This window comes from Synchiropus splendidus, chromosome 4 (genome assembly GCF_027744825.2).
Source record: "Synchiropus splendidus isolate RoL2022-P1 chromosome 4, RoL_Sspl_1.0, whole genome shotgun sequence".
NCBI lineage: Eukaryota > Metazoa > Chordata > Actinopteri > Syngnathiformes > Callionymidae > Synchiropus > Synchiropus splendidus.
The window spans coordinates 27317926-27336088 of record NC_071337.1 but is presented as its reverse complement, the minus strand read 5'-3'; the positions used below and the strand labels follow the sequence as shown (position 1 = coordinate 27336088).

The 18163-nt window shown below is 41.6% G+C and overlaps 2 protein-coding genes across 2 annotated transcripts in view; one reads left to right on the top strand and one right to left on the bottom strand.

Moving 5' to 3' along the window:
• acss3 (acyl-CoA synthetase short chain family member 3) overlaps positions 1-6128 on the bottom strand; it is a 30137-nt gene extending 24009 nt beyond the window's left edge. The window contains exons 1-4 of the mRNA XM_053863115.1: positions 5620-6128; positions 4745-4889; positions 4417-4605; positions 1752-1886 (exon numbers count right to left, since the gene is read on the bottom strand). Coding sequence (XP_053719090.1) covers positions 1752-1886; positions 4417-4605; positions 4745-4889; positions 5620-5936 — 786 coding nt within the window. The 5' untranslated portion in view covers positions 5937-6128. The remainder of the gene's footprint in view (positions 1-1751; positions 1887-4416; positions 4606-4744; positions 4890-5619) is intronic.
• Positions 6129-12281: 6153 nt separating this feature from the next.
• The window catches only part of lin7a (lin-7 homolog A (C. elegans)), a 29708-nt gene continuing 23826 nt past the window's right edge, over positions 12282-18163 (top strand). The window contains exon 1 of the mRNA XM_053863133.1: positions 12282-12400. Coding sequence (XP_053719108.1) covers positions 12364-12400 — 37 coding nt within the window. The 5' untranslated portion in view covers positions 12282-12363. The remainder of the gene's footprint in view (positions 12401-18163) is intronic.

Sequence of the window (18163 nt, the reverse complement as noted above, 5' to 3'; positions counted from 1 at the left end):
CCCAATTGTGGATTCTTTTTGTTCAATAATGAAATCTCACATACTAAAGTAGGAGCTTTTCATGAAAATAATAGTATAAACATTTGTAATTACAAATTTATACTTATGTTTACAAAATGTCTGCTTCGCTCGAAACACTTCGACATGCATTGAAATAGCGACAAGGACATCATTTATCCAGTGCGGCGCATCATCAAGCCCACAATGTTTTATATGAATGACATTGGAGAACGTATCTGACAGGTTCGTTTTTAAAAGTCAATTGTTCTGAAATGGATGAACATAGTTCTTTCTTTTTTAGATTACACTCTTAAAACATGATTGGACATGGTTGGTTTAAAAAGCAACAGACTTTAGTCGAACTCCTACAGCAGTTGTTACTAAGGTAAAACAGACACTAGCTGCTGCTCAACAGAGCTTCAGACCCGGGCTGCACAGCACAACACGCTGCTTCACAGTGCCTCTCCTCCTCAACATCGAGCCGTGTCAACAAGTCACTTGATTGACACCAGCATGGAGACAAAGCACAAGTAGACAGCAGTGTTTCTATCTGGGTGGATGTCTAGCCATTTCAAAAGTAGATTCCCGGTCAAGAAAGTGTGGGAACCCTGTTGATAAGGCAGTAAGAAGAATCTTATTGGAATTTACCCAAGCTTTATGTCCTTGTTATCTACTGCCAGGGCCCTCTACCAGGGTGATAAAGACAATAATCAATGTTTATACTTTTTCTTTCAATTTGTGTTTAAGAGAGACATATAGCAAAACACTGACTGCATTGACTGGAACTCAAACAAGCAAGAGCAAGGAGTAGTTGCCACTGAGACAGAAATAATCTGCCACTGTTTAGTGTTGGATGCAGTGTTTGTTTCCAGAGTACAAAATCTAAGTTCAACATCTCTGGATTAAATCACAGAAGGCCACTGGGACAACACTCTGAAGCCAGTTCACTCTTCAAAGGTTTGTGCTCAGCAGGGACTGATCCAAAGAGAGACTGTACGCACACACAGGGCCAGACTGTGAGAAGTACCGTAATACACCAGTTTACCACGTTCACATGTAGGACTTCTTCAGAGGCGGCCCAGACCCGCATGCCCTGTTTGGCATTTCTGCAATGCCTCTCACCACACTCCAAAGAGACTTAGTAGCGTTCACAACCTTACTGGCCCGGTGTCTGATGGAAATCACGAGCGCCGCAGTCCCACATATCACATGGGTGAAAAGGTGCTTAACAACCTTTGGAATTGGAAAAGATAAGACCCACTCTGAGAGGGTCGCAATACAAAAAGATGCAGGAAAAACATGCTTTGATGTCTATCTAAGATCGGTTTTTACAAATGGCTAAATTTCTCATTTCAAAACACATCATGGGGGAAATCAAATCAGGTCAGAAAGCAATGTTGCTAAGGCCGTTTTTTAGTTCGTCTGAAATGAGAAATCCACATTCAGCTTCGATCAATATTGTTTACAATGAAGATTCAACTTGGAGCCACTTTGTTTCCAGCATTCCAGCGTTTAGTAAACCTACTACTAATCACTGTGCCACTAATGGAAGTGTCTGGAGAATTGAGAGAAACAAAAGGCGGAATTGGACTCAGACAGAAAGGTTGGTTACCATCTAATCAGGGATTTTATAGTTTTTGCAATAACCACTGCAGCAGGCGTATCCCCTTTATATCCTCAGTACTCCGATTTTCTGGCTGTAATTACACGCCATAGCAAAAGCAGGCTTCAGGGTGTCTGACTCTGCTCACCATGTTAGGCCGGCTGTAGATAAGGACTTTAGAGGGCTGGTGAGAGCTCAGCTCCAAAGCCTTCTCCACCAGAGGGATGTAGTGCACTCTCCTGCCAGGCTCGATCCCGAATGAGGCCGTGACCATCAGCTTAGGCTGGAAAACAAACATACAAGCCATTGGTGCACAGACACAGTTGAAATATCTTCTGACATAAAAAATGCATAAAGATATCAAAGTCTTTCCACTCCACGCCACTGCCTGTTGCATCGCAACACTCTCCGTAGTCGGTGCACTTCATTAGAGTGGAACTTTCCTACTCCTACTTCTTAGTGTACTGACATATACAACAGTGTTTGCAAAAGATAAGAGAGGAGGGAGGTGTGTGTCTGCCTGTAGTAACTCAGATTTTCAGGAAATGATGATAATGGAACAAGGATTGATAACAACTTGGTGGTCTTTTGAAATTCTACCCGGATCATGTAGACTCCACACAGCCACTGCTGTCTTGCTCACGCTGTAGCAATCACTCTTCTTGCATGACTTCCACCGGGCTGGGTGCGTGAGTTCTAGAACACTACAGCCACCTGCTATCTGTTGGTCTAGGTGAGGAGATTGGGAGTACGCAAGGTCAGGTATGTTACAAAGGCCAACATTTCTAAGACTGGACAAAGACAGATGGTTGAACAAAAAAAGGGATAGGATGAGAGTTGTAGCATGCAGTCTTGTCAAGTAGCTTAGGGAGCAACCCATGTGCTGATCTGAGTGCCTCACATGATTAGACCCCATTGAACACATCAGTATGTGTCTGTTTGCACAAAACTGTTTTTTAAATATTAACATCAGAAAATGTGTATAAGCGCCGCCCAACTGAAAACATTTTGTTTCCCCGGAGGTAAAATTGTTCTCTTGGTGGGGAGGAAACCAAGTGAGCAAAACCAATTTGGACATAACACAGGGCTTCGCTCTCATAACCTTTTGTTCACAGTGAATTCAGACCTGGAAGAACTTAATGAAGCAATGACAAAACGGAGCATCTTCATGATGAAAGATTTACTGCATCATAGAGAGGGGGACTTCAACATGTGAGTCAGGAAAGTGGATTTCAACATCAGTTGCTATTTGAAAGGTCCACAAAATTAAGCCATGATTATAAAGAAGAAATAATGTTTCCAATCTGTAAATACAAAATAATATTCAATAGAATAAAATCATATACAACGTTAAATTACATCATGATGCAGATGTGATGCCTAGTCTTCCTAAATGATTATTAATCCATCAATGCTACTAAAGCAATTATTGACATGTAAACCCATATTGTAGCGCCACAACAAGTACATGGGGGGATGCAACACACTGGGGGCAACAGGGTCACAGCTTCAGGTGACGTTTGTCGTATCAAAAGCAGAAGGTAAAAAAAAAAAATCAGGCGACAAGAAGCGACACCTTCACCAATCAGATTTATGGTGACGTATGCAGAGAGGGACATTCATCGCCAAGATAAATAGTGAAACGGAAGAGAAGGTGATTGCCGTGGTAGCAGGAAATCCTGACTCACCAATCTGACAGCACCTCTGGAGGTTCTGATGGCTCCAGAGACAGCAGTGTCCAAATGTTTTTTTGCTGCTAACATTCTACAATTCCGCCCATCCACTCTAACATTAGATCGACCCCCAAATAGATGGGCCTTCTTTCGTTAATGTGACGTAAAAGCAGGGGAAAGTCGCTTTAACAGATGTCAAAAAGCATGAGTGAGTACTCTAATGCAGAGGAAGTTGTGACCGACATCAGCAAAAATAAGAACAATCATCCATAGCTTTTTGATGGAGAAGCAAGTGCTATCTGTTTGAACCATATCGGTTAGGAAGCAACAATGACTCACACTTGTCAGAGGATGATGGAACAGAAGGCAAAACACTTTGCAATCCACACATGACAACATACAAATCTAAAGATCACGCTCTGAAACACGCTGACTCAGCAGCTGACTCCTCAAAATGGCAACGAAACAATGGCTACGGAGTACAGAACATGGTGTTGGCTGCCACTTTCCCTTACTATCTGAACTACCTTCCCCCATTTATTATGAAGAGCTACATCTTTGGGAATGTTCGCTAGTGCCTTTAGAACAAACCCAAGATTTATATTTCCAGTGTTAACTTTTAATGTCTGAGCGAATATGTATATGGCGAAATAAATTAGTAAAGTAAAAAAAGATTTTGATTTACGTGTGCATGAAAATGTGTCTTTTTTACATATAACTATAGCATGACTTCACAGATCATAAAAAGAGTTGAACATTTTCATTAATTATTTGTATTCTGAAGTCTGTCTGACATGTTACTGCATCATTTCAGGAGAAAAAAAAAACGCTGCAGTGAAATCAATCAGGAGAAAAGTGTTTTCTCTGAGACAGACATTGTACACTTAGAAACCAAGTGCCTTTGGATTTATAGCAACTCCCGAGATAAATCTCCAAAACAACAAAGTAGACTGACAAAGGAAGCCTTAAATTTGGGGTATTTTACAGTCACGATGATTAAAAGAACAATAAAATAAAGAGTTATTGCATCCACTAAAATCCAGCCAAGTTCAAGGGAGACGCACATAAATGCACCACTGGTGTCTTAAAGATCCCGTTTTGATAAATCTCCTCCACAAGGTGAATAGAAAGGTTTCCAACCTTGGCGTGATTGATGCGGACGGAAAGCTCCTTGCTCGCAAACCCCCCAAAAATGAGGCTGTGGGTGGCTCCGATTCGTGCACATGCCAACATGGCAAACATGGCCTCCGGTACCATGGGCATGTAGATGACCACCACATCTCCTTTTTGAACGCCGTTCTTCACAAGGACCCCAGCCAGGAGCGACACCTGAGCAAGAACATCAGTGGGTGAGGTGCCAAGGTGCCAATGCGACGAATATGGGCCAATGCCCATGTTGCTACCTCTCACACATGTGAGAGGGGCGACAGAGCTTCAACAGGAGCTTGTGCTAAGAACAACGGTTCACCTGGTGTTGAAGTTCCTTGAATGTGATGATTCGTTTAGTTCCAGTCACCGGGCTGTCGTATAACACGGCGGGCTGCTCCCCACGGCCGTTCTCCACGTGTCGGTCTACAGCATTGTAACAAATGTTCAACTTCCCTCCCACGAACCTGGCAACAAGATACGTGCACACAGATGAGTACAGTTTTTCTGACTGACTTAAATTCAACACACCCACACGACAGACGAAGAGAAACCTCCACAAAAGCATAAGAGCGATCATGTGGAGCAAAGATGCTCAGCAGATGTTGAGAGTATTTATGTATTCGGCCCTCCATTCAACACCTTCCTGACTCCACCTCCACTTGAAAAAAGGTGCTTGAATTTGCACCTCAGCGGAAGCGCATGTCTCTGGTGACAATGTTGGCTCTCCAAAAAGACTTTGAAGAGGGATCAAAATGTTCTTGCCGCAATTCAACATTGGTGGAAAAACCAAAATTGATGAAAAACTGTCGGTATTTATCAGTGCCATCCACCCACCATTTCCTAATGTCAGCTTTACTTTGTTCATTATCAATAACATTTATCACCACAACATCATAATTTCAAGCCTTAACTTTTGTTTAATCCTTACTGTGAGGACATGGTTTGACATGCATTTTGTGCATTCTGTCTATTCTCTTCTAGCTACTCGCCACTGCAGACCATCAACAGCCTCGCGAGCTATTTTTGGCTCTTGGCATTGCGCAATCACCTTTACCATGCACAGTAAACAGCCGAGTAGAATCTGAAGTAGGTGTGGCAAAAGTATCAAACGTGTTTTTAGCTTTAGGAGGCCGTTTGTGAATCAGGTGACTGGGAAACAAGATGCTTTCTCCAAATCCGAGGCCCTCATCTTACCACTGGGGGAAGACGGGGTCGTCTACGTGTAAAGTCTTCCTCCACGGCTCGAACCAACTGATGTCCTTTCCCACCTCGGCCCAAAATGATGTCGGGTCGTCTCTGGCTGCGAGGAAAGTTCGGCCGTAGTCGCTGTCATGGTGGATCCTGCAGCCCCGAGGGGACAAAGACTTCCAGGAATCTGCACAAGTACTCAAAGCTGCCTCTCTCCCGCCACGTTGCTGAGCAGAGACGGTCCACACTCGTCTCTCCAACTCCCTTTTCCGACGAAAAACCAAGTGGTTCAGACGCACGAGCTGCTTAAACCGTGAGTGCATCGTTCCTTGGAGCTCTTTCGGGACTTGTTGCTTCCGACGGTGCTTCCGGTGTGTTGGGTCAGGTGAAACCTTCTCGACCTTCCACGCAACATGCGAGTCCTCGGGAAAACCGCGCGACCAATCTGAAGGAACGAACTCTGAGCTGGGTGGACAACGCAGGAGGGGCTCGGGACTCTCAACTGTTGCACAACTACTGTAAAAAAAGAGCAATTCATCGATAAATCTGTGATGAGTAACTGTTGTAATGCTCACAAATAAACATAACATGCATCAATACACTATCTGTTTTACTTTTAATTAACTCTAATGTTTCAAAACAAGTCATTCTTTCAAAATAAGAGTAGAAGACAAGACGTTCTTTGTCTTGACTTTTCCTCAAGAGCACAGTGAATGTGTTTTTCTCCCTTCACTGTCTTACAGTCAACTCTGCTCACTTCTTCTATTTCAGAACACAATCGTTTTCTGAAGTACTGTATGTGCCACTGCGCATTCACTGAGCAGTAACTAATAGGTGGCTGTGGACCAATGGCAGCAGAGCTGCAGCTGAAAACAGCTCATTAGTTCTCCTTCAAGCTGCTCTTCTCATTTGATGGCAAGAAGAAAAGGAAAATCGCCCGCCAACTGGAGGAGAATCCTTGAAGGTCAGAGCTGCCTCACACAGTAACAATGCATTTTTAAATGTGCTGTCATAACACCCTTCTCTGTTACATATAAAGTGACTTATTTTGGCAGTTGACACAGTTGAGCTCCAATCTCAGGTCGTGTTTACATGACGTGGATTTCCATATACAGCAGACCTCCATTCAGCTGTTGGCCATATGCAGCACAGCGACTGGATCTATAAGAAATATTTTGGAAAGCTGAACATTGAAACGTTCGATACTGACCTATTTTTGTACTTTTTAATTACCTGTCAGTATTTTAATTGTAAATATATGTACAGTGATACCTTGGTTCTCAACCACAATCCGTTCCAGAGGGCCGTTCGAGATGCGAATTGTTCGAAATCTGAATCGATTTTTCCCATTACAATTAATGCAAAAAGAAATAATGCGTTCCAAGCCTTAAAATAGTCTTTTGTAGGAGTGAATGTAGAGTGTCTGCTGCAGGTGCGCTGTTCCTCTATGTGTGTGGCCGCTGCATGTGAGAGGGGTTGCCGAGTGAGTGAGGTCTCTCCAGAAGTGAAGAGGTGCCCGGTGCGTGTCCAGCTCTGAATGTGCGCTTCTGTGCAGTTTGGCTGTGACAAAGTCATAAACCAAGTAACGCTCTGTCCCAGACTCGCCTCATCCCTGTCTGAGCTCCAGCCCACAACAGGACATCAAACCCTGAAGTGTGCGCTCCAGCCTCGGAGGTGTGGAGAGCGAGCACCTCCCCTGTGACACTCTACCACGGTCCAGTGTGTGGAGACAGGAAAGGTTTTACACCTCAATATGAAGAAAAAACAGCCAGTAAATGTAGCTAACGGGACACGTCTGCATACAGAGGCTTATACACAATAACAAAGCGTGTCGTGGGTCAGCTGATCGGTCCTCGCGCGTTATGTTTTTTCTGGCTTATTTTGGGGGCATTCGAGTTCTGGATTTTCGTTCGAAATCCGAAGCAAACAAATCTCGAAATTTTTGTTCGAATTCCGAGACGTTCGAAAACTGAGGCACCACTGTATTTGCTTAAGGACACACCTGGGCAAAGGGCAGCCCAGGGGCCACGAGGCACACTATCTGTATTTATGAGGCAATTTATGTAAAACTGCATGATGGACTCGGCCAGCTAGCTAATAGTTTTATTTTGTATGTGATAACTATTCATTACAATACTTGAAGATGAGATAAGATGATAACAGGATTGCCAAAGTTGGGTTGTCATTTTTTTCTATTTAAATTAATTGAAAGATTATATTGAAATTAAATAACTAAAAAATGTAGTTATATACAATCAAATACCAAGTATAGCTTCTTGTTTTATTACATCACGATATAAGTACACTACATGTCAGATTTTCTTTTCTTTTGCTGTCATTGTTCTCCTTTCTCTTCCTTTCAGCTTAGAAGCCCCTCAAAACAGTCACAGGAGAGGAAATTTTGCCCACCCCTGCTTTAAAAACTAAATTTCTCTCTGCTTTCTGGGAGTGTCAGTCTTTCTTTCTCCATAGCTGCTTAATTAAATCATGTATCTTAGGTATGCTTTTTCAACGATAGAGCTTTATGTCAACGTTTAAGTTCCATCATATTAAAAAAAAATCATTGCATTCAAGTGCATTTATATCAGTCCTCTATATACAAAATCTAAATACATTATTAGTTTGTTTCATATTGACTTTACTAGTTCACCTTCTTCTCAGACTCTTCTCCCATATCTATTTTTTTCTCTGTAAAGTGACAATTAAATGATGGGTTTTTGTCTTTTGTTTTTTTTATTCTTTGTTTCCTGCATATATATTGATTTTTTTTAAATTAAATTATGAGTGAAGATTTTATTTAGATAATACCTCATATTATCAGATACACTGTGGCTGCCACTATATATTGTAGTGACCAAAAGTGCCTGATTTTGTGGGAGTTTTTATTTTTTAATTATAATTATTTATGGTTTGGAACAACATGACAGGAAATAATGAACTTTGCAAATTGGCTTTTCAAAAAATAACAGTGTCAGTTCTTAAGTCTAACAAAAAGCTCCAGGCTGCAATATTTTACAAAAACTATTTGCAAGTGCAAAGAACACCCAATTCAAATAACTGATTTATATATTTAATAATACAAAATAATAATAAAATAAAATAAGTACATCTTTTTTATTTTGATTATATTATATTATATATATTTGATTATATTTTCCATGAGTGCTTGACTGGCTGAGAGGGTGCACTGTGCCCGTTATTTGTTACGGAGCTCCTCACAAGAGCAGAGATGGACGTTTGAATGAGCGGAGTCTGAGTGGTAAAGGTGGGGAATCTTACTATACGTGTGACCAGAGTTGTTCAGCGGCTCATTATTACAGCCTATTAAAACTGGTGATGTGTCACACGGGATCTGGATTTAGAGTGTCAGTAGTAGTGTCGAGAAAGATGGATGTAACGGTCTGCCATGTCTGTTTACATTCACAGGGTAATGGGGATTGTGCATTTATTGTACAATATTAATATTGTTGGAATTGCTTGTGCTACTACTAAAGAAGTTATTCACAGACAGAGGAATGCTGAACGAGTGAACAGAGTGTGGTTGAGTGTGTGCGAGAAAGATTACAGATGGAGTACAATGGTGGGAGTGAAGTAGAGAGGCTGGAGAAGATGGTACTTTCCAGCCTCCGCCGTCTGACCTTGGACCCCTAATTTGGCAGGTCCAAGGTCAGACGGCGGAGGTTGCTTAGGCCTCCAGTGTCTGCTTCACTCCCGCCATTGTACTCCATCTGTAGCTTCTCTCTTTCTCACGCACACTCAACCATACTCTCCTCACTCATTCAGCATTCCTCCGTCTGTGAATAACTTCTTTATTAGTAGCGCAAGCCATTCCATCTACATTAATATTGTATAATAAATGCACAATTCCCATTAAGGGATTGGTTGAAAGTGTGTTGATGGTTGCCAATTTCCTGTGGGGGCTGTATAATACAATACAGTTGTGTCTCCTTTTTACAGGTTAAATTACTTAATATGTACAAATGCGGAAACTGAGGAAAAAAGTTTCATTTTGATACTAATGTTAGCATCACATCCATGCTTCATTATACAGTCAGAGAGGAACTTGCTCATTAGGGATTGAACATATGAGAGTAACACTTAACAGTTCCATTTCTACTTATTTGTGGGCTTGTTGTTATTTACTGCAGCTGCAAAACCTTCTCTCTTCATGCGCCATCAGGGGTCATCAAGCGGGTGCTTTACCTCTCAGGCTCAGCCTCCCCAGTCATGAAGTGTTAACTAAGTGATGTCATGTTTAATGAACCCCAAAAAAAGGTACAATATGCTTCGACATTATTTCTGGCCTTTCACATTTAAGTCACATACAGGATTTTAAGAGCAGTGCAAAATAATCCCTCCTCCCAACTGTATTTCAGCCCATATGGATGGAAGCCTAATCTCTTTGTGCCCTCTTTCTGTGCACTCTCTAAGCCCTGCTGCTCTTCATCCATCCCTCCAGTCCTCCACTTACCTCCAGCTTACATCTGCATGCAGCTGGGCGGGACGGTGGGTGGCAGAAACTCATTAGCACATATGGACTGTGAGCAGCGTGTGGGAACAGAGTGGGTTTTAGCAACTATTTAAATCGTAAGCAAAGCCAATTAGGAGCATAGAGTATTGACCCAAAATCATGAGGAAGGATGGGATCTGACATGAAGGGACGTCTGTGGTGTGTTTGGAATGGAAGTGGGATTGAGTGCAACATAGGATACATGAGTGGGTTTGGCGTTTTAACATAAGTGGGTTAATGAATGAATGTGATGAAGCCATCTCCTGGTGAAGCGAACATATGTTTGACTTCAGTTGATCTTGTCTGCAGTCTATTTTGCGTGTCTTATTACCACCGAGGAGGTTGTGGTTTTGCCCACGCTTGTTTGCAAAATAACTTGATTCGACAAAAAAATTCAGCAAAAGTTGATAACATGTCAAGAAAAAGCTACCGTTCTGCCCCAAACCACAACTCAGTCTCACCTCTTCCTCTTCTTCTTCCTCTTGTTTCCACACTTTCTTCTTGGTTGTGCAAGTGACCTCTGCATCGCTCCTGCCACCTCAGTGACGACAATGATATTTCAAATAGAATGACCTGCTTGGCAGAGGTCTGCGCTCTCCCCAGCCAGCACACAAGCAGTCACATTATCACTGACAGTACCATTGAAATTAACCTCCATTATTCATTTATTTCTTGATTGTACCTCCAAGATACACTGTAAAATGAAAACCACCGCTTGAAAGTTCACCTGCAATTTCCTGTCAGGATATTATAGTTATTAAAAATCATCAAAAGCAGATGAAGACAGACAATTTCCTCGCTTTATTTCCACGGTAATTCATGCCTGTTGCTATGCAACAAACACACTCTACAGTCTTTAAAATCATACTCCACATATTTCTCAATTTTTTGACCACTGGATAGTTGGAAATGTCTCCCGCAGTTGACCATAAAGTGACATGGAGAATCAGGTGTCAAATAGCTTCCCATCTCCCTAAAACAAGCTAAACACACTTAAGATGAATTCAAGCCATATAAAGAACTGAGAATCACCAGCCGACAGCGGAGCAGAAAGCCAGGCAGTTCGTGGTAAACGCCACTGGGGCTGCAATCAGCTGATCTGGCCGCTGGATGAATGGATTATGCTCAGATAAGCTTTTGCATGTGCAGCCACAAACACACATGCACACATGGAAGTAGAAAGTCACGTGCACGCCAGAGCTGAGAGTCATGTGCTGACGCTACGCTGTGAAGTGGGTAGATGCAACCTATATTTTGTAGTATTTGTTCCACCACAGACCAGACAAACCAGTATCTGGTTGCGTGACAAATCACCTTGACTGACAGCGGTACAGGAACAAGCGCCGCCCCGAAAGGAATTTAGTATGACAATGGCTGTTTTTAGCTGATTTCGCATGAAACTTTACAGCATTTGTATTCTAGCGCTGTTTGAATATATTAAATATTAATGTTTAGAGTTGACATAAATCTTGGTTTAATGCTGCAAAACAACATTTACCATTACCATTTATATTTCAGCTGCTGGATGAAGACTCTATTACTACACTACAACACAAAAAGGAGAAATGGAAATGCTCAATTGTATAATCCATAAACTGGGTTACATCACTGGCAGTTAACAAATGATGAATGAAAATGTGTTGCATTCATGTCTTCAGTGACATTCTTGGACAGATCAATGTTTTATTAAATGAACTATTAAACCGTGATATCTATTCCCAAGAGATCAAAGTGAGACACCAGACCTTGTTTGACCCGTCCCCAGAGAGGTATCAGTGACCAAGTAAGTCATTGAAAACATCCTCAAACCTGATTTATTCTCATTACCACTGGGAGTTAAAGCCACGCTCTGCAGCATCTGGCCCTCACTTCACACAACACATGGACACAACAGCTCTTTTAGAATTATAATGAAGTCCTTAGTTAACCTGTGTATTAGAGCCAGGTTCACCACCAACCCAGGATGACTCGCTAGAAAGAGGCTGCCGCAAAAAAGTCCATTTTCCTCCGTTATTTTTTTTGCTACATAAACAGGCAATTTAACCAAATGCAGTTTGATTGAATCTCTTAAGTACCCACGGTAAGATGTAGGGCAGCCCACATGAAAAGCATTATAGCAGGAATTCTGACATTAGCATGAGTGTGTGTGTGTGTGTGAGAGAGAGAGTGAGAGAGAGTGAGAGCGATGCTGCAGCTCCCATCCTCCTCTCTCTCTCTTCAGTCTCCTGTAAACAGCAGTCATGGCGACAGTGGTCCAACCGCTCACTCTGGATCGAGGTAAGAACGAGCTTCCTTCGCCAATTTACAACCGTTGTGTCACCTGGCTCTCTTCTTGAACTCATCCTCTTCCGTTAACTTCGGCAAGGATGCTCGGATTTAGGTCGGTCTCTCCGCCAGAAGTCTGGGTTTGTAACTGGACCGCTCCTCTCGCGGACTGTGCATTTCAGCTTTTAGCGAACGCACATTCACCATCATTTGTTTGTCTGACGTGCTCTTTTATTCACGTGTGTTACATAAGCCTCCCAGCGCTGACTGCCTTCTTTATCCGCTCTGCATTTGAAATGGAATAATGCGCGGATATGAGCCTGGAAATAACTTTTGTATTATATTCCGCCATTTTCCGGACCAATGTACACACCACAGGTTGTGTTTACACTTGAAGCTAGTAACCTGAGCAGACATCATGTTTCACTTACGAAATCAATCAAAGCCTGTCCACACAAATGAGGAATCCGTGACCCCACACTACTCTCTCGCATGTCTGCCTATTTTTAGATCATTGATGCATGTGGCGATACTTAATATTGCACAGGTCTCACGTTAGAAACTGTCAGGTGGAGCGAGGCTAGCTTGTCTGCGGAGCCACTGGAGGCAAGTATAAATAACTGACATGATCACTTCAAGTCACTTCAGATTTTTAAAAATGAATTTTTAAAATGAATTACACACACACACTATCTCTCTCTCTCTCTCTCTCTCCCTCTCTCTCTCTCTCTCTCTCTCTCTCTCTCTCTCTCTATATATATATATATATATATATATATATATACACACATATATATATATATATATATATATATATATATATATATATATATATATATAAAGTAAGTAAAAAAACATACACAACTATCAAAAATGTTAGATGAAAATGAAAAGTCGTGTTTTGTGGGCATTTCAGCGTACCCCTTGATTTCAAGGGTGTGTCCTGAAAATCAACTTTTGCGTCCTATGCTTAGGCTGAAGGCAGCCTTCAGCATTGCATGCTGACACATTAGGCTTTCAATCGAAGCACAGTTCCGGCCCTCTTGGTGTTTCCTGATGTCGTGAGTAGAGCGAAACACATAAAAGAAAGACAGAGGTTGGGGTTAGTCACGGCATGAAACAGCACTCCTTGTTCGTTCGACATGTAACCATGTGTCAAATGTTATTTAGAGTCAGTAAAGGAGGAGAGTCACTTAAGGGGTTTTATATATACCAAGTGACATCCAATGTGATTCAAGCGCCTATGCATCCATGTGCAACATGGAAGGCTGCCTTTGTTGCTAGTGTAGGATGCAAAGCTCCATTTTCCTATTCACTGTCTGTAAGTTTGTAGTCTTAGACGTGTTTAAGCGTGAAATACAAATCTAGGCGTTGTTCTATCAGAGTCAGAAAACTGCTGAAACAAAAGCAGCAAATAGAAGTGACCTCAGTGAAAATCATCACCTAGCTTTGTCTGACCTCATTTGCAGGGGGCTTTGACTCATCCATGACCTCAAGCTCATGTCTTACATTCCAGTCTATGGGCAATGCTATACATTTGCCCAGTCAGCAGACTGTAAGGCAAACAACAGTTGCAGATGTAATGATAGGATCAGCCGGTTGTTGAAAGCCCCACCTTCTGCAGCTGAGAAAACACTAATACTGGGAGGTGGTTTGGTCTAACGCTGGGAGTGGTCCTCAGCTGTTATTTGTGAAATATGTAGTGCCGGCAGGAGGGCCAGATCTTACATCCTCAGCCTTCCTGTTATTGTGAGGGATTCATGGATTTTCCGCTCGTTAAAAGGTTTGAGAAGAGCATTGTTGGCATTTAGATCCACTTCCTAAAGATGTTCACCTTTGTGAAACACGAATTCAAGACACAGGAATCTCAATTCCTGTCAGTTTCCATGGCTTCAATCTGACAAATGGAATGTTGGATTGATAAAAACACAGATCGGCTTGATCATGTCCAGGATGGTCTCCTTTCTGCTGCATGGACCCATATGTCCTGTGTATTATTATTCAGCTGTTATCAGCCAGATTTAGTTGGTAGAGCAACCTAAATCAATGAAAGTGTCTGAACAATTTCCGACATACATTATGTTTTCCCACAAAGTCAAAGCTTGACTGTTAAGACTGTTACATCCATTTTTTTGTTGCAGTATATTGTGTTGTTGGCTCTTACTAGTAAGCTTTTACTGTATACTGCTCATGCAGGTCCAGCAGAACCAGGCTTTTGCTCGATTGAAAGTTAAAAATAGATGCACTTAGTTGATTTTTGTGAAAATTTATTCCAGATTTGAGGAGAAAAATAATTCCACCTATGACCAACATTTTTCCTAGATTCCATACGGAACCAGTTTGGTCAAGTCCAAGTGATTCAGGTGACATTAGTGATTTGAGGCACAGTATTGGACATTGTGACACGACGATGTTCAATACCACGTGCTTCTGATGCTGACATTTGACTTCTGCCACAGTTCAGTGCCTGCGCTCACTATTTTTCAATATGATTCACTGCTTATATGAGAAGATTAGACAGCTGGTTGCATAATCAAATCCATACGGATTTAAAGAGGCCTTGTTGTGTTTTTTTTTCTACACTAATCAACATGTCATTTCAATTCAATGGTTAGGTACTAGGGTTGGGCGATATGGACAAAAAATGTTATCACAATAAATGTAGTAATTTTGGCGATAACGATAATTATCATGATAAATCCATTTTCATTCTCTTCCATGTGTTGTGCGCACTACAGTCTCTCTTGAAACTGTTTCATGGAAATTATTACTGGAGTTTGTCTCCAGCATCATTATTTGTTTATGTCTAGATATAATAGTTAACCAAGTGTAGAGATGAGAAATTCAATGTTTCATGTTTCTCGTAGAACCCGGTCGTTTTATTAAGGGGTTAAATTGAGCCGTCTGTCTGCTGTATCTCAATAAATGATCATTCAGTCATATTCTATTCTCAAAATCATGCTACAAACTGTCAGTCCTTTCTCTTGTGTGATGAAAAACATTTTCACGATTCTCTCTCCTAAAATGGTTGTTTTTCTTTGCCTTATTTAATATTTCACGAATACTATGAACGTTTTACAATTTGTTGATGGTCCCTAACTGATGCCGGGTCGTAGTATTAGCGCTGCCTATGAGATCAGTGAACCCTAATCGGGGACGTGGAAGGTGTGTGCAGGTCCAATGCAGCGAGTGTGTCACGTGTTTATCGAATTTATAGTGAGATGCAGAATTGTCATTGTGGAGATTATGTTTGGCGGTATATCGTGTACGATAAATTATCGCCAACCCTTAGGTACTGTACGTTGCAGTTGTATTTCAACTCATGAACACTTGAAACCATTGACCATATAACCTAGACTTTATTGGCAGAGCCTTTGTTGTGAGTCTTTCAAAAAGGCAAATACATGTCTCACTCACTAATAAATGAAGACATGAAAATGTGCAACATACTGTGTAGGCTTTAAAAAAGCAAAGCAAAACAAAACAAAAAAAGGGAAATACTCTGAAACAGCCTCTGTCACATTCCACTATAGGTTAAAGGACACATCACAGCTAGTCCACACTGAAAGCTGATCTTGGGCAAGTTAAATTGTCGGCATTACGCATTATTTGGTTTGTATGGAGGTTACAATGACATTAGCTGTCCACCGCAAGTGCAGTTCAACCTGGTTAGCACTACTAAATGCTGGCACACACGATGATTTTCAAAATCTTGAGCATTTTTTTCTATCTGAGAGACCCTACACATGAAGACAAAAGGTCTGTTGTTCATCGTTGTGTCTGTGGTGCGCACCACACACATCAAGATTCTGCCTCACCGCAGATACAGTAGCGTCTCCAGAAATCATGTGAGAGCACGCGTGATGAATCGAAGTAGAAATGTCACAGCAAGCGGAAAATACAACTCACTGCATGTTGAATGGTGCACATATTACGTGTTTTTCAGGGAAGAATCTGAATGAAACGTTAGAATAAATAAATGACAGGGACCCCCTCCACTCACGAAACTAAAGTTTGCTGCACAGACAGGGTGTGAAAAGTATGATTTACTTCTAATGATTAAAAGCAAGTATTTTATTGCTGTTATTTCAATAAAAGTAAAAAAAATCCTCAGTTGTTTCCATGTTTCTCTGTCGGATCACTTCTTTGAGTTGATAACCCTTGATAATCGGGGCAAATTCCCTCTTCACAAAACCCAGACCTAAGGATTGTCTTATAGGATAATCTTATAAGAGTTACTATACTCAGGGGTTTACTATCCTCGGTCGGGAAGCAGCTAAATCAGGACAAAAACAGCCCGATTATCGATATGTTTGTACTATGTTGTACTAAAATGTCAGTGTGCCCTTGAGACTAGCAATAGGCTGCAAGAAGGTTGTGGGTTCTATTCCCGGAATGATGTGTGTGCCCTGCGATGGACTGGCGACCTGGTCAGGGTGTATTTGTGACTCGCGCCCGATGACGGCAACCCTGCACAGGACTAAGCGTTGGTTAACTGATGACGTATGTGCATTTGTACTTACAGTATTGGGTGATGATCCACTTTGTTGTGATCGTGATTTGCTGCATCCTTTAGACGTAACACTGAGGTGGTACAGTCCTCCTCTGTAAATGTTTGACTGGTTCCATCCTGGTGTTCGCAGAAATGACAATGAAGTACAGAAGCACAGGTAGTTGTACACAGTCTATTAGAAGAGGCAGTGAGAGGGGGAGGGCCGAGTGATGATATTGCTCCTGCGATGTCAAAGTGCTCCCCTGTGTAATTCCGCGCCACATTATAGTTCTTCCTCTTATCCGCTTATAGAATTGCCAGGTTTCATTTTGTCCAACCATACTGGGGTCAAAAAAACCTATTTAAATTTAAATAGGGAACATGTGCAAGTGCTTGGTCACTTCTAACTTAAGTATGCTTTGGATCGGAATGAAACCAATAGCTGTGCTAAATAGCTAAAGAGCTTCACCTTGCCACCGCTATAGATGACTCTTAAGACATGGAAAAAGCACAATAGGGCCCCTTTAAAGATTCTTTTTAGGTGACATCAATGGTTCTGACATTGTGGTAATAACTGCTGCCGCTAAAAACTTCTGAGTTCCATTATTGTACAAGGAGCTCCTGTAAATTACATTTATATTGATTCATTGTAAGTGCAATAAGTGTCTGCCCTTTTTATCAGTGTCTGCCATTGAAATTACTTTCTCTTGAGAAAAGTAAAAAGGTTTAGTCACTAATGTCATAACAGGCTCTCGCATTTTAAGGACTGATTCATCCATCTAGCAGGGATCCCAGAAAAAAAAATCATTCCTCTCAGCTGGAGCTTCTGAACTAAGGTGACTATTGCGTTAGTTAACATCCCCACTGACACAGTGACTAAATAGCTTGAAGTGTTGAGGATGACAGAGATCCTCTGCTCAGAAGACACCAGCTGCAAGTGTGCTACAGGAAAGCTATTCTCCTGAGTACAGGGAGGAAACATCTTCTACTGGCATCCTCTTGTCTTTAGAACAGTACAGCCCTTCCTGAACATGAGTCTTTGATTTTACTCACCTCCTTGCTAGGAGGCGAATGTATGTGAATGTACATGTCCATAAGCTTGTTGTACTGGTGACGGATAATGAGTCAAATGATCATGATTGCATTTTTTTTCAAAGGACAATTATATGATCACAGAGTGAGTTAATAGTAGGGTCGGCCTCGTGGACAGCAGAGACATCACGCTCCGCGATACATATCATTTCAACTCATCAGTTTTATATTTGAGGAATGTTTCACTGTGA